This window comes from Protopterus annectens, chromosome 7.part0, assembly GCF_019279795.1.
Source record: "Protopterus annectens isolate FY-2018-M chromosome 7.part0, PAN1.0, whole genome shotgun sequence".
Lineage (NCBI taxonomy): Eukaryota > Metazoa > Chordata > Ceratodontiformes > Protopteridae > Protopterus > Protopterus annectens.
The window spans coordinates 172,629,166-172,655,458 of record NC_056739.1 but is presented as its reverse complement, the minus strand read 5'-3'; the positions used below and the strand labels follow the sequence as shown (position 1 = coordinate 172,655,458).

At 39.0% G+C, this 26,293-nt stretch overlaps 1 protein-coding gene across 1 annotated transcript in view; it reads left to right on the top strand.

Annotated features, from left to right (window-relative positions):
• The first annotated feature begins 4,295 nt into the window (after positions 1-4,295).
• Positions 4,296-26,293, top strand: part of LOC122806323 (3-oxoacyl-[acyl-carrier-protein] reductase FabG-like) — a 194,737-nt gene continuing 172,739 nt past the window's right edge. The window contains exons 1-3 of the mRNA XM_044076641.1: positions 4,296-4,506; positions 12,918-13,088; positions 17,591-17,769. Of these exons, the coding sequence (XP_043932576.1) occupies positions 4,477-4,506; positions 12,918-13,088; positions 17,591-17,769 (380 nt within the window). The 5' untranslated portion in view covers positions 4,296-4,476. The remainder of the gene's footprint in view (positions 4,507-12,917; positions 13,089-17,590; positions 17,770-26,293) is intronic.

Here is a 26,293-nt window from a genome sequence, read left to right as displayed (position 1 = left end):
CTGCACACATTAGTCATCTGTAGCTATTATTTTACTTTGCTGTTTCATTACTGTACGCCTTTGGGGTGAGTGGGGATATTTGTCACTCTATTGCTTGTTTTGTACACTTTATAACCTAGAAAAGATACACATACCCCAACATGTTTGCAAGGAGGATAGTACAAAAATAAGGCATGTCGCATGCAGCCAGGCATTTTTTTCTGATTTGTTATTTGTTAGGGTACAGGAAATGGTTTGATCAGTATTCTTATATAGTTTAAAAACAGGGGTTTGTTTATGAAAAATTGCCCACTGTGAACTATGCAGGCAGAGAATTTAGGCACTCAGATGTGCTTATGTGGTTTGCACTGAAGCAAGCATTCACAATCATACCTCTCAACTGTCCCTGATTTTCAAGGACGTCCCTGATTTCGACTCAAATTTTAGCTCTGTCCCTCTTAATCCCTCCTAAAACTAGTGACTTTTGGAGGAAAGGTGGTGAATTACACTTAATGAATAATGACAATAATTAAGAGTTATAGACTTCTTTTACTTCAGAAGATGTGTATTAATTCATATGCTCTGATTCTGTCAATGTTTCAAGTTAATAGCACTAATATTTTAAAGGTGTCCCTGATTGTCCCTGATTTTTTCTTGACTTGTCTCTGATTCTGTTGAAATTTCTCCCTGATTGGTTGAGAGGTCTGTTCACAATGCATCTACTAAGAAGGTAGCAAAATGCAAACTGAACACCATAGGGAATCAGGGATGCTGTCAAGGTATTGGGGAAAAACAGAAATCAAAAAACACATAATGTATGATTGCTTGGATGGTACATATGTAGGGGAAGGCGTGAATGACACACAACCTTCAGTGAAAAGAACAGCAGCCATGTGACTAGAAATATAACATTAGCATAAAGAGCCGTAGAGGGAACCGGCAGCACAAATCAAGCAGAAGAAAAGAAACATCATTTCTAGTAGATTTAAAGATGTTATAGCTGGGAGTCCAAATAAGCAGACTGGAGAAGAGGACAAATTAAGAAAAGTAACAAAGATAGATATGCAGAGAGGAAAATAAAAATGCAATAAGAAATAAATAAGAAGGAGAAAATAAGTATTTTAATTGGGTGGTAGAAGGGGGTGAGTTGAATATAATATATATTATGTATTTTCTTACATCGCAGACAATTGCAAGTTGTGAGCTATTATTAACTCCCCAAGTAATGTTGACATCCTACAGAATGGCCTCACTGAGACCAATGACTGGTGTCAGAACCATGGCCTTAAGCTCAATGCCAAAAAATGTGTCATCATCCCCTTTGGAAAAAAACTGTTTCCCATGAATTACCACATTGATGGTAGTCCACTGAGCATAAAAGGTGTTATAAGATATCTGGGAACATAGGTTGACAGCAACCTCTCTTTTGATCACCACATTGCCAGTGTGGTCAGAAAGTCCTTCTATGTGGCACATCTCATTACTAAGGGTTTTGCATCCGGGAAGAAAGAGGTGATTGTCTCCCTCTACTCTTCCCTCATTAGATGAATCATCGTGTACAATGCCCCTTTTGGCATGTACCTCACTAGACACCTGCAACAACTGGAGAGGCCACAAAAATACCACAAAAAGAGGATCCTAGGCATTAAACACTTGTCCTATATGGACAGACTCAAAAAACTCCAACTATTCTCTGTCTCATATCACCTACTTAGAGGCGATCTCTGCTTGACTTACAAAGCCATGTCTGACACAGATCTGTTAGAAATGCTACATCTAAAGAAATCCCAATCCCTCCGCACCACACGCTCCAGAGACCTCAACCTCATTACCACAATTAACAGAACATGCTGGAGGGACAGATTCATAACCCAGAGACTGCCCATGCTATGGAACAGACTTCCCATACATGTCAAGCAGAGCACCTCGCTGACCCTCTTCAAGAGAAATCTTGATGAGTGGATGGGAAACAAAATTCACCCTGGGGATAACTCCAGTGGCTCTACTCAACAGAGGCACTGGGAACTAAGGTCAGCTGACACTATGCCAGAGTAATCCTATGGCTAGGCTTGTAAAGGCCCCAAGCAATTAACCTAGTACACACCTATGAACCTATATATATATATATATATATATATATATATATATATATATATATATATATATATATATATATATATATATATATATATATATATATATATATATATATATATATATACTTCCACTTATCAAGGTGTTCAAATGGGACCATTCTCAAGTGGAACGGCAGACTAACCCACATTAAGCTAAAATTATATGTGGAAAATGAACTCCTACACATCAAGCTGTACATATGTAGGTATGTAAGTATGTATGTATTTTATATATATATATATATATATATATATATATATAGAGAGAGAGAGAGAGAGAGAGATTTGTATATACATAAACACATTAAATAGGGAGCTGAGATTAAAGCATACATTATGTTAACACAAATCTTCCCCTTTTCAGTATTTCCACCATCCTTCATGTAAGTGACAAGGAGACAGAGTTGCACTATTCTTGGTAAACCTCTTGCCAAATTTCATGGTAAAAAGCATGATAGTGTGAGGTATGGACTCTTAAAAATTGGTGAACAGTAAAGTGAAATGCATTTAAAGTAAACAGGAAATATTTTGCTGTCTTGGAAGACCAAAACTATGAGGCTAGCCAGTTTAGGAGTGCAGTTAATTAATCCAGTTTGGTGCAAAAAAAATTCCTATCAAAGTCAAACAAAAAGCATTAAATAAATTAAGTTTTGTCAGTATTTTGCATTAAAATGTTCCCATTCATCTGAATATTAATAACTGACAACTGTGGTTTTGTACCTGTTCAAATGGGTAAGTGACTTTTTTGCCTGGTTGTTTTACTCTGTACCAGTCTTGTTTTTCAGTTTAACAAAGATAAATATATTAGTGATCTTTTCCAAAGATGCTTATACAAGATTAGAACCCCAAGGAAAATGAAATGTGAGTCATCAGAGTTCAGAGAGAATTAATAATTTCTTTATAAAGCTGTTAGGAATGCAGTAATATGCCACATTGTACATATTCAGTATACGTTGTCAATTAAATATTACTATTAGTGGCTGAATGTGTTATGCCTTTATAGGGACTAATAGAGTGCCACTTTGAAGAACCAAACAACAACTTTCCCACATGCCTTCAGTACACTTGCAAGGGATAAAAATAAACTGGGACTCTTAATTCACTTGTATAAAGACATGAATACTCATCTGTTTATGCTGCTGAAATTCAAGTGGAGACATATTCGAGTCATGCAAACCCCCCCCCCCCCCACAAGTACCTTGTCCATTCCTGAAGAGATATGCTGCTGCTAATTGCTTGGCTATCATATAATGAGCTCCCATCCTGACAGACTCTCAAGACCCCCTGGTTACTGGCACTGTCACTCTCTGCTGTCTGCCCCTTCAACATTTAAAATTCTGACAGCATCTCTTCTGATTGATAATTTAAGAAAGATATCCCTGCCCAAAGTACTATATTACTCCCTTCTGAATGCACTGCAACACTAGGATTGGTTAGAACCCTTTTGCTGATGACTTTGGATGCCAGTCTTTCATTGGCAAGGTTTGTGAGCCAATGACAGAACAGTATTGGAACCATCACTGCTAATGGACTACAGTGGGCAGGAAAATGGGGTGGGGGGTGGGGCATTGCACATTAAATAAGCCTGAATTCATCACTGCAGTTAATAAAAGGAAGAAAAAAGATATGTTTGTATTTAACAGCAGAGGCACATGCCCCAAAATGCCGTGGTGTGGTGTCACCTATGAGTATGGGTGGAATTCATAGCTCTTAGCACAAGAAATCTGGACAAAGCCTAACATAATAGGGGTACAAACACTAAACAATAGGTACACATTTTAAATATAGCTCTTATAAACTTACAAGGTTGCTATAATAACATGATTTGTATTAACATGCATTTTCTGAAGGGTATGAAGTCCGAAACTCAAATGTGTGTCATTAGTTAATGAATTCAATCCTCAGTGATTTGCCAGAAAAAAACACATTTTATGAGGAAAAGACCCAAAAAAATTGGAAAAAATCTGGATATTCTGTGAAAATTTGGACAGTTGAGACGTATGGTGGAGTGGAATAAGTTTCCAGATGAAGTCATGTAGCTCAGAATAAAAGGTAACTTTAAATTATTGGAAGACTGACCAAATGTGGAAATAAAATGGGGGAAGCTGAATGTGTCTAGCTGCAGTTTGCAGAAAGATGTTTGTTTTCATTCATCAGCATAACGCATGCTTTGGTTGTTGAAGTAAAATGTTTGCATAGTTAAGTGACTTGACAGTATACAGAATAGATAACGGAGTTGCATCATTATACATTTCCAGTTACATTGTCCCTCTGCCAAAGACGGATGTATTTTGTCATGAGCCAATAAGATTTTAAAGACACTGCAAACACAGCCGTCACTGTCCTTCTGGCTTCAGAAACCATGTCAGCAAATGCTCAGCAAGCCTGCAAGGTATGTTCACAGCTGCCAAAAGCTTATTTTATTGATAATGCTTGTTGATGTATGGTATTAACAGTATGCTGTAAATGACTAGTTTAAAAGCAAGAGCCTTCGCAGTGGTGTTCTTAGATTTCATAGTTTTTAGAACTATGTGTTCAGCATGAAGCCTTATATCGTCCACTGAAGCTGGCACAACAACATGTACAAAGGTTGAAAAAAAATTATACTTCCCATCAGTTGGACACATGCACATTGCAACATACTTAAACACAACTATATCATGCTTGGGACATTTGAGAAGCACACTTTTTCAGTTGTATTGGATATATTTTGCACTAATTTACATTATGATTTGCACTATTTTAGAACAAGTTGAACTGAGGCTAATGCTAATTTCCTCAGCAAAGTGTTTGTATTTCTTCTGGTATCTTCATAACTACCTCTGTTTGCTCTGTTCTATCAGTCCTGAAATATAGGTGTTTCTCTAAAATGGGAAAGTACAATGTACTTAATTGTACTATGGGGAGAAAAGTTTTTCCCCAAGTTTTCCCACATTCTCTACGAGTATGTCATCAGAGTCAGAGTTTATTTTTTTCAGCTCCATAAAAATGTCACTGAAGCCATGACTTCTATGTCCAGTTTCAGTTTACATTTCAGAATAGAAGGCACTAGAATGTACTCTCAGAAGGCTGTGTACTTGAATTTCACAATTACGTCAATTCACGTTGAACAAGATTATTTCACACTAAATCTCCAGCAGCTGAACTTTCAGTGCCATTTATACAAGAAAATCTAAAGGGAGACAATATAATTTTCGTTTTTCTTTCTAGTTCATGCTGTTTATGGTTTGCTACACACACTGCAATTTGTGCTGTGTCAGTTCTGTAGATAAAGATAGGCTTTAAATGATGTACAAATTGGGGACATTTTAAATGGACAACAACATTATGCTACAAAGATACACATATCGGCTTCATTGAAAAAGGAAATGAAATAATTGGCTTAGAAACTTTAAGGCTGATATTTGACACTTCTTTTGATCTATTGCTTGAGCTCTTGACTTGGCCTAGTTCAATGACATTTGACACATTTTAAATGTTTTAAATCTATCTCTGTTTCACGTGACCTCCCTGTGTCCTTGATGCATAACATACCTTTCAACTGTCCCTGATTTTCAGGGACGTCCCTGATTTTGACTCAAATTTTAACTCCGTCCCTCTTAATCCCTCCTAAAACTAGTGACTTTTGGAAGAAAGGTGGTGAATTACACTTAATGAATAATGACAATAATTAAGAGTTATAAACTTATTTTACTTCAGAAAATGTGTATTAATTCATATGCTCTGATTCTTTCAACGTTTCAAGTTAATAGCACTAATATTTTAAAAGTGTCCCTGATTGTCCCTGATTTTTTCTTGACTTGTCCCTGATTCTGTTGAAATTTGTCCCCAATTGGTTAAGAGGTCTGATGCATAAAGTTTCAGAAATCGCTCTCTCATTTATGTTGTAGTGAATCAAGATATTGCCCAAGACCTCTGTGTACTGTTTTTTGGATTTTTCTTCTTTCCAAGTGTTGTACTAACAAGGACTTGGCATATACGTTTGGTGTGTTGTCTATGGGATGGGGGGGTGATAAAAACACTTGTTTTGAGCTGTATCATTATGCTGAATGTGTAGCTTTTGAACTTGTAAGAGTGAACACTTGCAATACAAGAGACTGAGTTTTGATTTCTTGTGGCCAAAGTGCCCCATTTAATGTTATATATTTAAGTAATAGACAATCAATTCTAGTTCTGCTTTTACTATACCATTATCCCCTCACCCCAACAAATTTATGGCAAATAATTCCCACCCTTTCATCTTTCTTGTTGTATAGCCTTTCTCTGTTTTTACATTGCTTTTGCACAATTTGACTTAAATAGTGCACTGGTGTTTATCACCTGTACTGTTGCTCTTTGTTGCTATTAATTTTGTCAACTGTGTTTAATCATTTGTTGACTGTCTTTAATAATCCCTCCTCCATTTTCTTTAAAGCCTTGTCATTTCCATACTCTTTGCTTTATATTGTCCTCCTGTCTGCACCCAGGAAATCCTCCCTGCCTATTATTCTATTACCTCACCTTCTATATAGCTCAGGTTGATGTTCCATTCATTCATCTTAACTGATCTGCCAGATTTCCCAGCTGCAGTGTATACATGCTTTTCTGCAATCCCATCATCAGGAAAATGGCCTGTTATCTTCCATTTTGGGGGAACCTTTTCTCTACCTAGGCTCCCTCCTTCCCTGCCTCACTCTTGAGAATAGAGTTAGCTGATTGATTGGCCTCTACCCTTATCTGCTTGTTTTGTAATTCATCTGGCCTGCAGTGCTAATTTTGTTACGGACAATATTAGTGCAGCAGGATACAATGAAAGCATAGGCCTTGTTTTTTATAGGTGATAGGTTCATAGGTTCTTATTAATGGCCAAGCACTGTCACCCAAGACTGGTGCGATATTAAATGTCACCCATTAAGGAGATTTTCTCCACATATCCCAAGTGAAAATGTATATATTATCCCCATTCAGTCAGCCAGATTGGTTTTAATGTTTTCTAGGTAAGTAATCAGCTTGATATGCAAGGAAACTGTTTCTACATCAGACTATGGCACAGTGTGCACATGGGAACTAGATACAGCTGCTATTGTCATATAGATGTGAGTACATGGACAGGTCACCATCCTTCCTGCAGGAACCAGGAACATTTAGAGTTAGCACCAGGTTACTGAGTGGTCTCAGCTGCAAAAGAGCCATGGGGTTCCCATGGTTAGGAAATGGAGTAAGAGAAGTGGGTGAATTCATGCACTACACCTTAAATGCAGGAAAGTTTTAATAATCTTACTTCTCTCATCAGGGATAAAGTGCTGCAACATTTTTAGATGGTGGAAGGACTATCTGGTCCTTTTATGAAACTACAGAATGAGGTATATGGGCAGTTACCATATCCTAAACAGCACAGTTGTTATGGGTAGAAAAGAACAAGGGATTTAGATTTTCTCAGTCTCTATCATTGACACCTTAAACAGGTTTCCTTTAGTCAGGACTTAGTAATCATAATGACATCCGAGTGTGGCAAAGTGCATTAACTTCCCAATGCCATTATATGTTACTATCAAGGAATCAGGCTGAACTAACATCTAATGCATCTACAAAAGCGATGTCTGTCTCCCATGGAGATTGAATGACTGAATTTGACTTTAGGAGTGTCAGGCCATCTTGACAGCAAGTGCTGCAGCTTGGACAGGTACTAAAGCTTATTCACAACCAGATGATACCAGCATTCTAGAAAGTAGTGCACAGATAGACATATTCAACATACAAAGTGAAGTGAAATAAGGATGTGTCAGTGGTCAGCAGTAAGACGTCTTAGCCCTCACCGAGGGCTGTTTTTCCACTGGGATTCAAACAGAATAACACCGTGAACAGAGGAGTCTATTAATGGATATATGTATTTAAAGATCAGACTTGTAAGACAAAAAATGACTGCCATTCTGGAATATACCATGAGTCACTTCCAAATTCACTTGCTATCCCAGTAGAAGATGATGGATGTTTGAGACTATCCTTCAGCATTAAGAAAACTGATGTGCTTCATTAGCCTGCTCAAAGTCTTACATGTTACTGAACAGAAATCAGCCAGGAGAGCCAGAACATGGAAATTGTCTAGCATGACCTTAGTTTTGTAACTTACACTCTCTGACAGTAAACTCCAAAGTGAGAATCATGGTTATATTCAACTGACGATATAAGAATTTTTAAGTGTACCTATCTGCACTTTTTTAAAAAATACAGTATTTAATTTGACTTAAACTGTGTATGAAATGAAGGGAGTGTTGAAGGATGATCGCTATATTGCTCTCTGCTCTTCAGTACTGAACTGAAGCTAGTGTTGTGAATGTTATTTGCTAGTACTTTACTCTTTGATTTCCTGTCCTTGCATATTCAAACTGGTGCATGTGGAAAAATAATTCCTGCTTAAAAACCTCAGCTTGCCCAAGAAGAACTTGGTTATATTCAACTGACGTGGCTATAGAAAATTTAAGTACCTTTATCTGCTTTTTTTTTAAAAAAATACGATATTTAATTTAATTTAAACTGTGTATGTGTATGAAGGAAGGGAATATTTAACTGAAGTGTAACTAATTCCAGTGGCGGACTGGGCTTGAACTGAATTTGTTGCTGTTGTTGCTTACTTGCTATTACAGGTGTGGGTGGTCTTTCTTTTTCTATTGTTTTACATGTTTAAATAATTTAATGTTGAAAAAAATAATCTAAAACTAAAGCCAGCTAAGAAGCTGGTTATATTAAACTATTCAACTGGACTGATTTAAGTATAAGAATCACTTATTTTTTTTATTTTAAAAGTTTTTTTTAAACTTGAAATGATATTTAATGAAGGTTAAGGTGTGTTAAGAATATCTACTCTTCAGTACTCCTATGAAGCTCTCTGGGCCTAATTCATTGCTCAGTTGGCTGATTACAGTTGTTGGGGGTACTGACATTCAGTGATTTTCTGTTCAGATTTTTGATTTTTATGCATGTAATATTTAAACTGGTGCATGTGAAATAATTCCTGCTAGCTTATTGGTTATATTCAACTAGGCCGGTAACTTCTGTGTTTGACATTGGACCCGACCCAGTTTAACTTTGTCAAGGGGGAATCTATGAACATCCAATGTAGTAGTACATCCTTTGGGAGAAACCTTCAGATCACCCTCTGAGTACATATTATTTACAAGAAGTCATTGAACGTTAAGGATACTTGAGAGATCAAGATATCAAGGCCAAAATGGTACTTCGACTTTCAGTACTTTCAGCTGTAAGGCATTTAAATACTGTTGATACATGAGTAATTGTTCTAGTGTGGTCATTAAAGGTAGAAATTAAATGATTACAGCCAATGGTAGATACAACTGCAACACATGTGGAGTCATTTATTTGGCCATCTGTGAGACATGCAACAGTTTTGATATAGGACACACTGTTAGACGATTCTAAGAGAGTATATGAATACGCTTTGGCAATTAAAAAGAAGGATAAAAATAATGCATTGGCCAGACAGTCTTTGATCTGCATCAGTTTCAAGAAATTTACCTTTTTTATATAGGACAATGTTGATACTGAAGGCTTTTGTGGGAATTATAATGTCATGCTTGAGTGCAGAGAGGCGAAATGGTAGATTAGGCTTGCTGCTAACAAGACACCTGGACTTCATGAGTATATACATTGTTTTGTGTATAAATATTTTATAAATATATATATATATATATATATATATATATATATATATATATATATATATATCTATATATATCTATTTAGTTTTTTTAATATTTTGTCTTGATTTTAGAGATAATAGAGTAACATTGTTGTTTTTGTTTATATTTAATGGATTACATTTTAACACATTAATTCTACTGCTGTAGCTTTAGGACTGTGACCATTAATTTGCATACAAGAAGCTGATTGGTTAAACCAATACATGGTTCATGGTGGATCCTTTTAAATTAAGATGATAAGAAGTGTTTTTTCTGAAGAAGTTCTTTAAATAAATAGAATGAAAGCATTCACAAAACCTTGGCACAGCATCTCCTTGGCAGCCTCTTTTAGCTGTTTTGGTTATTTTTGGATATATGTATTTAAAGAACAAACTTATAACACAAAAAATGACTGCCATTCTTGAATGTACCATGAGTCACTTCCAAATTCACTTGCTATCCCAGTAGAAGATGATGGATGTTTGAGACTATCCTTCAGCATTAAGAAAACTGGGGTGCTTCATTAGCCTGCTCAAAGTCTTATGTTACACAACAGAAATTAGCCAGGAGGGCCAGAACCTTGAGATTATCTAGCATGTCCCCTAGTTTTGTAACTTACACTCCCTGACAGTAAACTGCAACAGTGAGAATCATCATACAATACAATGTACTAGTTCCTCCTTTGGGAGAAACCTTCAGATCATCCTCTGACTACATAGTTCTGTTATCATCTCTACATTTTGTTATGGAAGAGACAGCTGGATAACTCAAATGATGTTACATAAAGAGCCGACAGACTTATCACATGCTATGCCTTCCTCATCATAAGGACTGCTATCAGTGTCACCAGCAATGGCTTGAAAATTCCTAGACATAACTTGTGTTGTACAGAACACTGTGTTCAGATGTTGTATTCTTAATTCTCAAAACAGATTCTGCACTAGAAATCCTGGTAGACAAACGATATGTTATGAAGACGCACTGAAAATATACCTTAAGAAAATGTATGAAAACTTCATGAATTTGGAGATACTGACCTTCAAGTGGCCTGAGTAGTAGCATGACCTCCATCAATGAACGCTCTCATTCGAGAAATATCTTGCTTTACAAAATGAGCAGATAGACCTAATGAAGGAAATAAAAAAAATCTTGACACATGGACAGCTCTCTCAAGGGGAAGTATTTTCAGTTAAGTGGATAAATTTGTAGGGATCAGAATTGGACTTTTGATTACTGTTATGCTCAAACTGTGAATAACAAAAGAAATAATTCTTGAACAGAGTGATTACTGCCACTAATAAATGTCTATAGGAAACCTGTCAGGTTAAATTTGGAAATGAGAGTCTCGAAGGTTGTAAAGAGAAATAAGGCTATGAGCTACTCCCAGGGTTTGATTCCTTTAGTCTCATGAGTGAGTAAGTAACATAACCAAACTGCAGGCCTAGGCTGAATTGGAAAAAGGTCCATGTGGATCTGAGCTTTGTGGCAATTAGCAAATAAAAACAAAGACACATGTACACAAACAAATAAATGTGAATCCTGTCAGGCAACATCTACAGTAGTTTTGTTAGGCCATATATAACAGTCACAGGAGGCCTGTTGGGCCACTGTGAAGCTTCCATAATAGTCTTGCCAACCTAAATGTAACACTCCTAGGAATTATACCTGATTATAAGTAAGTCCATGAATTTTGCTAAGCCTAATGTAGCATTACTAGAAATATTCTATGCTATGTATAGATAGCACTTACAGGACTATATGTAGAGACATAGGAATTGTTAACAATCATATGTAGCATCTACATAAATTTTACTGGGTCATATATGGCATTCATAGGATCCTACTAAATACACTGATAGACTGAATGAGTCTGTAAAAACAATTTGAATAGTTTAATATAGTCAGAGCTTTATAACATAGGATAAGCAGCTGTGAGTCATAAAGGTACATCCACATGCAGATAAATCATTTCTGTTCATTTTGCGTATAAATATAAGATTGCTCATTGTTATAAAACTGCACATAATGTACTTTTAGGTCTGTGAAGTAGCTCATATGAGTGAAATACAGGTAATACTTTGCTCTTTTCTTTCAGGTGAGGTATGTGAAGAGTATTTTCATTTTAGTTTTAAAAGACTTCTTGCTGTATGTGTATAACTGTTGGATATGGAATTTGTTTATCTTAACCTGGATGGTTGGAGTAAGGGTGGAGGCAGTAGCGTACATCAGGGCAGATAGTGGAACAGCGGTAATATCATAGGAGGTATTCTGAACAGCTGTAGAGGCAAGGGGTGGGGGAGGCTATTTCACTGTCCAATTGCCACTTCCAAAGGGTTTGCCCTGACAAACCTCAAAACATGTCTGTAATGAATTGCAGCTGCAGAAGAGAACTTTTCCTTATAAGTCCTCTATGTCAGTGTATAAGCAGCACCCCAAGAGAAACAAGAATACAGAAGATAATGAGGTGGTATTGTGGGGGGAGGGAAATGGCCAAGCTAACAAGTATGCCAAGTGTCCACGCACCACCCTTTTAACATGACTGGATATAATGTCCTTGTAGCCTTATCTTACCACCTGCCTTAATTGCTTGTCTTGTGGTTGAAACTGAAAATCCCCATATCTCAAGGGAAAAACTCCACACAATGTTATCAGTGAAGAAGCATTCTCTTGCTCTCCTTTAAACTTCTGTTCCTTGCTTTTCTTGTTTTGGCCCTAAGCATGACCCTGTTTGTTTCCTCTTTAAGCTTCACTTTCCCCCCAGAGTTTCATGCTGTGGCCACTGATATTCTTACACTCACTAGCCCTGAAGGTACCATGCCACCCAGCTGAGCCTCACTGAGGATTGAGTACATCTCAGTCTGGACACCTCCTGTATCTCCTCCTCCCTATTTTGGGTAATTCAACTACCCGTTATTATATGTATGACTAAGTATTGTCCCAACATTAGACAACACAGAACCAAAAGTCCACAGACCGATAACAGTGACATCAGAGATACTAATGAAGGGAAGAAACTGGACTGGGCAGAGGAGAAGGAGGAGAAATGAGCAGAATTAAAACTTCAGATCACTTATATTCCACCTGTTTCTCTCTCTCTCTTTCTCTCATTCTCTCTTGTTTTCTGAAGGTGTTTTCCTTATGTGGGAAGGTGGCACTAATTACTGGTGCCAGTTCGGGAATAGGAGCTGCAACCAGTATCCTGTTTGCCAGACTTGGATCTAAGGTGGCAATAAATGGACGAAATTTGGAAAGACTGAAAGAAACAGCAAGGCAGTGTGATGAAGTCCAAAGCACCAAGGTAAACAAAAATTAAATAACTGCATCTGTGAGCTTCATACCCAGATACAGAATTGTTATTTTTCTAATTTTCAGCATTTTAGTTAAACAGCTTAAAGAAACAGATATGTCATTTTTATCAGTTTTATGTGCATACATACTATTCACACAAATGTTGCCACTCCACTTCCAGTATCCCTGGAATCCTGCCAAGCCATACATACATACATATCATTCATAGCGCTGTCTATATGGTGTTCAACAAGTTTAGGCAAAAATTCATATCAGGAATATGACTGGCCTCTTTCAGAGGTTATAATCTTCGGCTTCTTACCGTTAAATACCATGGCATGGAATCACTTAAATGTTCTAAATTTTTAACTTTATTCTTTTTTCTTGATGTTTCTCATTTATCATACATCTTGTTTACATCTGGACTGCAATTTTCCTTAACAACAATAACACATTTCCATTTAACATATATGCAGATCACAAGATATCCACAAAAGTATTTCTGTATATAATATATTTTGTTTTTTATGTTTTTGTTTTTTCTTTGTATAAATGTTGCAAAAACGAATAAAAATTATATTTGAAAAAAAAAAGATATCCACAAAAGACTCTATGTTCGCTATAGCTACGTGCTATTGATAATTTCACACTAGCTATAACATAAATTAATAATAGTGTTCATCATTATTTGACACACATCCTCATAGTTCTGTTTTCAGTTTTTAGACTAGATGTTGCACTAACCTACTTAATGATGTCTTCCTCAGTTTATTCTCAAAGCTACAGGAGTACAGTTAAAGATTCCTTGTGTACCCAATCGCATGTTACCGTCATGCAGGTCTATTTAACTATTGTCACCTGAACCCCTCCCACCTTTTACCATTCATCGTCAATCCTCCCATCTCTGGCTTAACCTGTTACTTTGTTTTTTTTTTATCGACTCTTTTGTTTCCCATTCCAATTCTCCTCATCCATTTCCATGCTAGTTCTGTTACATATACCCCTATCTTATCCCCTTCTATGACTTTACAGTCATTTTCCTTACATTCTCAGCTACAATTTAAATTTATATTATCTTCTCCCACTTCCACACAATCCTGTCATGGACTATACAAAATATACAAAACGTCCATGTAACTACTTCCCGCTCTTTCCATGTTGCTGAAATCCATACTTCAGTTACTTTTTGCATGCCTACTACATATTCATTTGATCAGTATTTTTCACTGCACATCTCCAGCAATTTGAGTGCCCTGTCCATCTTAAAAAAAATCCTCATTTAATAGTTATCTTAAAGAATTGTTTGATTAATCTGGGCAAAAGTGGGATTATGTTCTTTGGTAAATGTAATCCATCAATCAGTAAAAGCATGGGTAGTTTTGAGCTGTCTCTATATAAAGACCTTGGTGTCAGGATCACTAACAGAATAATGTTTAAAGTAAATGCCCAACAAGTGAAAAGCAAAGCTGTGAAAATGCTATGATTAATCCTATTTTTCATCATGCAGTTCTGTGACATTAAACATTTGGTTGTGTGCGTGCAACCCGTCATGAATATATAATGTATGACCCCTATCCATTCTCTTCTCATTGCCCCACCCTTCCTTTGGGGCCTGTATAGCCTCCCCCTCTTACTCTTACTTTTCTTTTCCCCAAATTGTCCTCCTTTTTGACTTCAGTAATCAATCTACTGTACAATAACTGATCACACGGGGTAACTCCGTAATTCTGTGCATCTCTTCAAACATCATTCATCTCCCACTTTTCTCCTCCCAGAAATCACTTACTGCTTGATCCACTAAATTTTCTCTTCTATACATTGCCTTTTCCACTTCATCCGTCATTCTTCTCTTATACTCTATAACATTCTACCTCCATCTTTCCTACATGTGTATGTCTACCTCTTCATGTCCCCCTCATGTTAGGGCCCATGTGTACGTCTACCTCTTCCTGTCCCCTTATGTTAGGGCCCATGTGTATGTCTACCTCTTCCTGTCCCCTCATGATAGGGCCCATGTGTACGTCTACCTCTTCCTGTCCCCCTCATGTTAGGGCCCATGTGTACATCTACCTCTTCTTGTCCCCCTCATGTTAGGGCCCATGTGTACGTCTACCTCTTCCTGTCCCCCTCATGTTAGGGCCCATGTGTACGTCTACCTCCTCCTGTCCCCCTCATGTTAGGGCCCATGTGTACGTCTACCTCTTCCTGTCCCCTTATGTTAGGGCCCTTTTCACCTCTTATCATACGCACTTATTCCCTGCCTTCCTCTTATGGTATCTTTTTGAATTTACTCTTCTCCTGTCCTCTCATCCAGTGAGTGAGGATTTCAGAATTGCAGCTGTAATATAGTACTAGAAATCTAGTGTCCCACCAGTTTTCTATCCACTCTCAATCGATCCTTTGCCATCTTACTTTTTCCCTGCCTTTCCGGATAAATCTATCACACAATGTTTTCTTTCTTCTCGCTATTCTCTCCATCAGACTCACATGCACATGCCTGCCAGAACAGATAACATGGGGGCATGCCAGACTGCTCACCATATCACTTCTCATTTCCAGTATTAATTCTCCCCACCCATTTATGCAACATTCCCCCATCTTATTCTTCTGTTCCATACAACTTTTGTCTCTCATCTCTGACACAGTCCTATATACCTGAACCACTAAATATTTCTTCTCTGTCTACATCATTTAATGCTAGATTTTCCTCCATCTCCATCTCCAATGTAAAGGTCCTAGCCTGCAACCAATCAGGATGGAATAAAGTATTTTAAATATTTATTTAACTTCTTATCTCACATTTTAAAAATGGGCTAATGTTAGATATCATATTTTGCCTTAGAAACCTGATGTCCACAAGTTAAATAAATAGTAAAACATTAGGGCATATGAGCTGAGGTTAATACATATCTTTTTGTTCATTTTTTAAAAACTTTTCTGGCAAAGAAAGGAAAAGTTCTTAAAGAAGCAGTGCACAGGGAACACGATTAGATATTTTTGAAGGGGGCTTGAAATTCTAAGAGATTTCTGTAGTAATCAGAAGACATCTGTGACAGTGCTACTGAAATATAAATTCAGCTCTTCTACACAGGAACACTTATGAAATTCCTGAGTTCAAGGTTTTATCATTCCCTCCTCTCATGCCTTTTCTGCAAGATTCCTGTGTTAATACATAAGTACACTTAGTTCCAGTTCAGTGTAAGTACTTTCAGAATATTGATTTTTTAAACAGAAAAATATGCTGGAAAAATATATTTTGTGTACATCATATTTTTCAAATGAAGAAGGTATTCATGGGGTGAATGTGCTTTAAGAGGCAAAACTTCCACAAGAGGATGACAGTATTTTAAATATTTATTGAATGTAAGGGATGGGGTATAGCAAAAGAAAACAGTTGTGTTACCCTATAGACTGTTAACAAACCTACATTTACAAATAACATAACAAAGCAAGCATGTAGGTAGACTCAAACAGAGCGTGTGCACAGTATGTTCATGCAGTGAAACAATAAAGTAAGTCAGAGTGCACGTATTCAGGCAATGATCCCAAGTAACAAGTAATCCAGCTCTACTAACTGGAGATGAGCAGAAGCAGGAGAATGGAAGAGAAGCAGTAGGTTTTCCAGGGTTATGGGATGTGTAAGGACTTAGCAAGCAGTAGTGAGCCAGACAAAAGTGGGATCAAGTGGTCAGCACTGGGGAGGCAGAGTGTGTGCAACACAGATGAAAAAAAAAAAAAAAAAAAGTATTAGAGCGTGAATATAGTAACCAAAAATAACATTGTACAAGCACTTCCCAGAACACCATATTTTAATTTTTCCCCTACTGGCGATTATGACAGTTTTCTCTAGAAAGGCCTGATATTATTGTTTTTTTTTTTTTTTTGGATGGCTGAGGTGCCTTTGAAATACCTTTCCACTACTTGAACTAAGTGCAGTGAGGCAAACTCAAAGAAGTGATACACTACAGGAATATATGCAATAAACCAAAACAAATATATAAAATTTCTGGTTTAACAATTAAATAGGAAGTAGCAGCATCTAGTCTAATGCATGCGACCTTGGTCTGTCTCTTCATTTAATTTTGTTGTGAGGTGTTAGTGGGACTGAATGCAATTAACATGCTTTACAGTATATAACAATGTAATATAGCTTAGAAGTAAATGGCTAAATCTACAAAAGGAGGAGAAAGCAATATCTCATTTAAGCAGAACCACAAAACATATTTTCAAAAACTGACATGCTCAGGGAATATGGCATCACAGGTCTCAGACATCTGTATCTCAAAATTTTTATTATGTTGTACCATTTGTTCAGCAAAATTAAGCTATTCTCTAAAATGGAACAAGAAAAAAAGTTGACTGAAACAGCAAACACAATGTACTTATTTATCTTCTACAAAATTAAGCAGTTTATGAAAATAAAATAAGAAAAAGTAATACTTTGGAAAATAAACACCTGCTTTTTTCTTTAATTAGTATTTTTCTTTTGAATCCTATGCTGTGAATCTTCAGGCCTTCCTAGTGCCTGGTGACGTAACAGATGAAGCAGTTGCTATGGATATAGTAAAGAACACTGTTACCAAGTTTGGGCAACTAGACGTTTTGATCAACAATGCTGGAATACCTGGACCTGGAACGATTGAAAATACCACACTGGAGCAGTTTGATAAAGTCATGAACACTAATATGAGGTATGTTGATCTGATCATGTGTTCATCATGTGACGTCTTGGTAGCATGTTGTTACCATGTAGAGTTTATTAACTGGCTACCATCAAAATATGCATGCTGTATTTTAACATATTTCTATTCCTTACTGAATGGGTTTACTCTTCTATACTGTTTGTAATGACAATGGGGGATTCATGAAGGTTATCATGATGTGTACATGATATGTGCAACTCAAGTAACCTTCCTGAATAAATAGACAGCAAAAGCACTGTGGTAGGGCTGTCTATGAAGACATTTTTTTTCTACTGAAATTTAGACTTGTCTCCAGGATTCAATGACTCCTACACTAAGTGTACACCATTCTGAATGGACAGACACCCCAGGCATAACTCACACCTTCTTCATCCTAATTTTAGTTTTCCCACTGATTTTCTTGCAGCTTTATGTATTGACAGAGATTCATAAAGGTTACAACAAAGTGAAGACTACATGTACACTTAGTATAATATTTCTGACATACTAGAAAACACAAAATATGTGGTAGAGATGTTCCTGAATACATATTGTGTACACTTAGTGTAAGCATTATTGAATCTGGCCCTGTATCATATAAATTCTAGTGTTCAACAAGTTAGCAGTTCCTTAAACCACATATCCCAGAATTCATATCAACTATCAATATATTTAAGAGTGGAAACTACAGCCATGACTGATCAGAGAGCAGGAGGGAGAAGTCACCAATATGCAGCTAGAGAAGGTTTTGTAGGTGAAGAGTTGTGATGCAACATCTGCAAAGATACATCGTGTTCTATATATTTCCTCACCCTGTTCTGGTCACCAACATTTTCGCTTCCCCTTTGTGCTGATGTGGTTTGCCTCACACTCCCTGTGTTCTTGTAATACATCCATTGCTGCTTCCTTTTATTGGGTTCTTGCTTACGCTACCTCACACTTGTTTGCCTTGACGTTGGTCGCTCTCAGTCAACAGGTTTGACATCTACTGTTTGAGTTTATTAGACAGAAAGTACGTTTTAGATTTTTTTCACATTATTCTTGTTAGTACACTTTGTGAAACACTTCTGTTTCTCCACTAGACACTATAAAGCCCTTTCTCTCTCAGATGCAGAGACTGTTTTAGCTGCATATCACCCATTGATATTGTATCCTGTAAGGTCATACTTCAGATTTAAAGAATGATCTATAATATCCTTGTTGAGAATGGATGTGACCTGAAGTCTGCCAATTCTATTGTAAAAATGTTCTTCTTCTTTACAAAACTGAGTTCTGCATTGCAAAGTCAGTTGTGGATGTTAATAATACATCACTAACAGGGCTCCAGATCCTGCAGTCATAACTTCTTTTACATGTTTTTCCCCCTGCTGTACATTCTCAGTAGATCCAGCTGTTGATGCTGTCCAATTACTCCTTAGTGTTCCATCTATTACCTCCAAAATGGGCAATTACTCCTTAGTGTTCCATCTATTACCTCCAAAAGGGGCAATTACTCCTTAGTGTTCCATCTATTACCTCCAAAAGGGGCAATTACTCCTTAGTGTTCCATCTATTACCTCCAAAAGGGGCAATTACTCCTTAGTGTTACATCTATTACCTCCAAAAGGGGTCACTGCTGTAGGCAGATTGAGAAGCAGACATGCAAACACAGAGAAGAGCTTCCTGAATCATCATATCCTGTCCTGTGTGCCAGGGATTATTTTTGTAATGTCCTAAATGGGCAGAGTTGCTGATGTAACTCACATCACTGCATGTAGTGAAATTAGCACCAGCCCTCCTGTCTAATGCACAATTTAATGGCAATATGCTTTACAGTTATGTCATGCTCCCATCACTGCAGGAGTGCTGTATCACTGACTGAAATCCCCCTGCTCCTTCCTTGAATGGGTGCGCCAACAAAATTCCACGACTTCTCACCCCAATACCTTGTAGGACCGTGGTATATCCTGGGCAATCCTTGTAAACATGCCTGTCAGAAAATACCTCTGTAAATTATCAGACTGGCTTGGGTACTAATGGGTTTTGGTTGCATATGGCTCAAATTTAAGGAGAAGTGGAAAAACATCCCTTACTAAAACAGAACATATTTTGACAATGAATAGTTTGACAAAGAATATGTTTTGTTTTTACATCAAAAAGGATGTAAGCCTACAGTGAGTGCCTAAAGTAACCCCAACTTTTGCAGTGGTGGGGAACCAGATGTATTTATGAGAGAATATATACTAGTTTTTGGACAAATTTAGACTATTGCAAATGTTATTTTGGAGACAAAACTGTTATATTGATTGGAAGTGATCTGGAATATTTCTCGACATACATGATGATTGTAACCAAGATTTTTTTTTATTTTTCTTGAGACCAGATGTCATTATTAATATAAAAGAAGATGGGGCACTTGTAGTTTACACAGGATAAAAAAACTGATTGGCATACTCTCTTGAAGGGTGATAGAATAGCAGTTGCCATGCAAGACGTGTATAAATATTTCTAAATTTATGTTTAGGAAAGCTAAGAAAATATGCTCAGATGAAGAGAATATATAAATGAATGAATGGCATAAACAATTTTCTAGAGAGGCTATAATTTTCAGCTAAAAGATGCTCACATTGAAGAAATACAAAATATGGATCAACATTATCAGTTGAACTAAAAACTTAAGCGATTTAGAAATAATACTGCTAATGTAATAGTAAGGCCCAACTTCTACTAGCATAAAAATGCGATTGGTTGTGATCAAACAGTATATTATAAACAATATACTATTGTACATCTCCACTCTAAACTCAGAAGAGTAGGGAGAAATATTATCAAAATTCTTTTTAAAACGGGCACACAATGGGTCAGCATTTAGTGACCATTAGATTTTTGACAGTACTGACAGAACTTTCTGGACACTGAGTTGCAAACAGGTTAGAGAAACTAAAACTTTTCAGGCTGAATCAGTAGTGAAAGAATTTACCATCTGTCACTTTATGAATTGTCAGTCTGAATATATCATTTATATTGCACTTTGCACCTATGGGAGTTTTTTATTTAGAGAAGGTAAACCAAAGTTTTATAAACAGAATTAATAAGCATCTTTATCACATTAGAATTCAAATACAGACAAAAGCAATTCATGAACAACTTTCAGTGGGTAAATCCAGCTGTGGATTCTGTTTTACTGAAATTGTCTTCCAGAGAGGAGGAGGAGATCCAGACAGCATTTGATATGGATAGAAAAAAAGAACTGATATTTAGGTTGAAGAGTCAAGTTATCATGAACTGATTTAAATGTTTGAATTAAAACCACATTTAAAAATATTAGAAAGGGCAATCCTGGATTATGCAGTAATGGAGGCATCACATTTTTAAATAGGTAATTACAATTTAATTTATTAAATTTTATTTCAAAGTATATCTAGATTCTTGTGTTAATAAAAACATCTGATGTATATTTGCAGTTGGCAGAGTTGTATAGAAAAGACAGCCAATGCATTGAAGACAAAAGAAAACTATTTGTTCTATGATAATTAGCTAAGAATATGCTACCCAGTCAAACTGAAATTTGGATTATGGTGTCTGTTTGTTTCCTCTACATTTCGTAAAGACCCAGTTCACTGAAGCTTTGTCTTTTCTGAACACCTTTGAAGCATCAGGTCAGCAAAATGTAAACAAAAAAAAAAACTTTTGTTAGAGAGGCAAGCCAACACCTGCACCTGCCCATATGAGGTGTTTTGTTTCTATACCTCCTTAACATTGCAGAGGAGACAGAAAAGCTCAAATACTTGAAATGACTGTTGTTGCACAAATAAAAAACACACTTACTGTAGCTTGCTATGTAAAAAGTGATTGACTGGTGCCTATCAGTAAATGGAAATCAACAAATATAACCTCATCCACTTTTGAGTCTAGCATGTGTAGAAAACTTGTCAGGATATATGGTTATTATAAAAACAAAACATTGCAATCTCTGTCTCTCTCTCTCAAAAAGCAATTAAAGTGAAACTCATTGCGATATGTGCTGTCCATATATTTAATTGTAATAAAAGCAGTATTGCTTTTAATGTATGCTGTCAGTGATATGTTTGCAAAGTACTTTCTATAAATACACCATTGGAGAGCAGTGTTTTGATGTTTGTGAATCCTGTCATAACTCACAGCTGAACAATTAAGCAATAAACACAGTTTTTAGAATAAGAAGTTATGTACTCACCATAACGTTCCATCTGAGTAGGTAGCTTCATTTGTCTGCAACCTGTGGGTCTTGGATCCGATATCGGATCTGAGCCGGCAACTTGTTTCAAGCTAATGGATCCGAGCTCCTAGCTCCTCCCCTCACCCATAATCCCCTGCTAACCCTCCATGACCTCAGATTGAGTTTGCCCCTCAATATATACCCAAAAAATGGGTATCCAACTAAAAAATAGATCCAAACAAGGCCAGGGGGAAGGAGGGGGGGGATGGTTGCAGACAAATGAAGCTATCTACTCAGATGGAACGTTATGGTGAGTACATAACTTCTTAATCTGAAGTAGGGAGTTCATTTGTCAGCAACCTGTGGGACAGAGTCCCCAGCTACCTGCACCTTGGGTGGCCATCATGGAAGGATATTGCGAAGCACCACAGAGCCAAAGGATGCTCTCCCTCTAGAAATCACGTCCAGTTTGTAGTGGTTAATAAAGGTATGAGATGAAGCCCAAGTGGCTGCCGAACAAATATCATCCAATGGAACTCTAGACTTGAAGGCCACAGAAGTAGAGATGGAACGAGTGGAATGTGCATGAACTCCTTCGGGTGCGGGTCTCCCAGAGGCTTGATACGCCAATAGGATACATTGAGAAATCCAGCGTGATAGAGATACTTCTGAAATTGCTTTCCCCAAATTAAATTTGGCAAAGGAAACGAACAGCTGGTCGGATTGTCTATGACCAGCTGTTCTATGAGTATAAAAGCGAAGCTGCCTATGAACATCTAATGAGTGCAGCTTGTACTCTCCCTTATTCTGATATTTAGAGAAGAAAACCGGTAAATTTATGGATTGATTTATGTTGGTTTCTGATGCTATCTTGGGAAGAAAAGAGGGATTGATCCTGAGGTACACTCTGTCTGGGTGAAAGATCAAATAAGGAGGCTTCACAGAAAGAGCTTGAAGCTCCGAAACTCTTTTTGCTGAAGTGATGGCTACAAGGAATACTGTTTTCCAAGACAAGAATTTGAGATCTACTGAAGCAGCGGGTTCAAAAGGTGGAGCAGTCAAGGCTTGAAGAACTAGTGAAAGATCCCATGGTGGTACGGCTTCTTTTATAGGGGGTCTAAGTAAGAAGGTGCCCTTGAGAAAGGTTTTACACAACTTGGCCAACATCAAAGGCCCTGTATCATGTCCCACATGGTAATGTGATATAGCTGCCAATTGCACTTTGACAGTTGAACAACTAGCGCCTTCCTGAAAGAGTTCGGTTAGGAAGTCTAATATGGACGGAAGAGGAGCCGTAAAGGGATCTAGATCATGATGCTCCGCCCAGATGGAGAAACGTTTCCATTTACTGCGGTACACTTTCCTGGTGGAGGACTTATGCGCTGCCACAAGGATGGCTTTGACTGGTGAAGAGATACCGGGAGTCCTAACTAGGAGTGGAACTGGAGCAACCAAGCTGTCAGGTTTCAGATTGTCCAGGTTTGGGGTCGGAAAGTTCGACGGATGGGAGATGAGATCTGGACTGGGATCTAGAATCCAAGGAGGATTCACAAGGTGAGACCACAGGTAAGGGAACCAAATTTGCTGAGGCCAGAATGGGGCAATGAGGATCATCCTGCTCCCCAACCGTGAGGCTTTCTGTAAGAGTTGCATCAGGGGTAGAGGAGGATAGGCATGAAGTAGACCGGGTGGCCAAGCATGCACCAGAGCGTCTCTTGGAGTTTCCCCTGGAGGGGGGATTAGAGCGAAGAAATTGCCGCATTTGGTGTTTGATGGAGATGCAAAAAGATCGCAGCAGGGTTGCCCCCATATTGCGAATATCTGCTTCGCTACTAGTGGATTGAGAGACCACTCGTACGGGGTAAGAAGGGTGCGACTGAGTTTGTCCGCTAGGATGTTGGTCCGTCCCAGAATGTGCGTTGCAATCAGAAAGCGGTTGGTGGAGATCGCCCATTCCCACACTCTCATGGCTTTGCGGCATAGAGGGTAAGATCTGGTTCCCCCCTGTTTGTTGATGTATCAGACAACTGACATGTTGTCCGACTGAATTGCAATCATTCCTATGGGGAGGAGATCCTGAAGTGCTTGCAATGCGAACAGCACAGCTCTCATCTCCAGAACATTGATATGCAGGGAGGTCTCTGTGTCATTCCACGTACCTTGGACCGTCCTGCCTGAATAATGCCCCCCCCCACCTGAGGCGGGAGGCATCCATGGTCACCGTGGTGAGAGGGGGAGAGGTGCAGAAGGGACGGCCCGTATGGAGGTCCGAGGCTTGGAGCCACCATAATAGAGCCCTCCTGCAAGCCTTGCTGATAGCAATGGGGTGGTGAAGAGGAAGGGATAGAAAAGACCATTGCACTAAAAGTGTCCATTGCAGTACCTGCATGTTCAGATGGGTGCATGGAAGGAGCGTAATCGCTGCCGCCATGGAACCTAGTGCCCTCAGGACCAATTCCGCTGGTGAAGTCTCTGATTGGAGGATAGCCCGCACATGGAGTTGCAAATTCCGGATTCTCTCGGAAGTTAGAAAGGCTCGTAATTCTCTGGTGTCTATTCTGGCTCCTATGAATTCTATGACTTGTGTTTGGGCCAGAAGGGATTTGTCAGCATTGATGGTGATACCTAACTGTGGGGCTAGGTGGAGAAAGAAGTCTCTGGCTGAGCAAAGTAGATGCCTTGTTGGGGCAGTCAGGAGCCAGTCGTCCAGGTACGGAAAGACCTGTATTCCCTGGAGTCTCAGGTGGGCCGCAATCACTGCTAATACCTTGGTGAACACCCTGGGGGCTGTGGTGAGGCCAAAGGGAAGGACCCTGAACTGGTAGTGACTGGCTCCCAGCCGCAAGCAGAGGAACCTCCTGGATCATCTGTCCATTAGAATGTGGTAGTACGCATCCTTGAGGTCTATAGAGCACATCCAATTGTTCTCCCTTAGAAGGGGGAGAATAGATTGAAGAGTGACCATTCGGAATTTTTCCTTGGTTACTGACAGGTTCAAGCGGGAAAGGTCTAGAATCAGTCTCAAGTCCCCCGTCTTTTTTGGCACCAAAAAGAACCTGGAGTAGAACCCTAATCCAAGCTGGTCTTGGCGGACGGGCTGGATGGCTCTTTTTCTTAGCAGCTGCTGAATTTCTGCGGCTGCGGCCTCCCTCTGATCGGGTGGTACATCGGGGAGGTTTTTGAATTTGGGGACATGGAGTAATGGTATTTTGTACCCTCTGGATATAATGCGAAGCACCCAGTGGTCTGTCGTGATGGACTCCCATGCCGCTAGGTGTTCCGAGAAGCACCCCCCCGACTGCCTCCAGAGTGGAGCAGCCGGGCAACCCTTCAGGGCTGCTGCGTGGGCCGCTCAGAGAAAGGTTCTCTGGACCCAAAGTTTCTCGGAGCCCCTCTGCCCCAGGGGCGGCGTCCTCCTCTGCCATGGAAGGACTGGTTGTCCAGAGCGGGTTGGGAATGTTGCGATTTCCGGAACCACATCTTCTTCTGACCCTTTTGATTCTTTGAAAAGGACCGCTGGGGAGCAGAGAAGCGGACTCCGACGGCAGACAACGTCTTCCCATCTTTCTCGCTCTGGACAAGTGTCTCGCGAACCGTTTTGCCAAAAAGGGCAGAACCATCGAAAGGGGCGTTCGCAAAAGACGCTTTAAAAGGCTCCGCAAAGTCACAATGATGGAGCCAGGCCTGACGTCTCATGACTAGGCCTGCTCCGCTAGCCCTAGCAGCTCCCTCTGTGGCGTGGGACAATAGCCGCATAGAGGTATTTGAAATTGATCTCAGAGTGGCCATTCGGGTGGAGTACAATTGCTTGTCATCCGCCAACATGGACTCAGGAGGGGAGGCAGCGTATTCTTTGATAAGATCCCGCTGCATCCTGATGACATGTGTCATATAGTTCAGAGACCTTACCGAGAAGGTCACTGAACTAAAAACTCGCTTCCCTAAGCGGTCCATCGAGCGGGACTCCTTGCTCGGTGGATGGACTGAGGGGCTCTCCTGAGCCAATTCCCTCTTCGTGGTTAGCGCCGTCAACATGGCATCTATGGGGGGGCCCTTACTCCAGTGTGATCGGTCTGAGGGGGGCTAAGTATTTTGTCCGGGTGTTTTGGTATTGGCTCCACGGTGTCCGGATCCTTCCACGCCCTGGTGGTAATGAGGTCCACCAGGGGGTCGGCCGGAGGGGACACCCAAGAGGTAGACGGGCCTGCTTCGAATGCCTCCAGAAACACGGACTCATCGGAGGAAGACTTGGGGACAGACCACCCACCTCTGATCCTCAGCATCTCTATGATGTCTCCAAAGGAGACATCCTCAGGGGGTGATCTTGGGGAGCCTTCCCCTTCCTCCAAGTCCGTG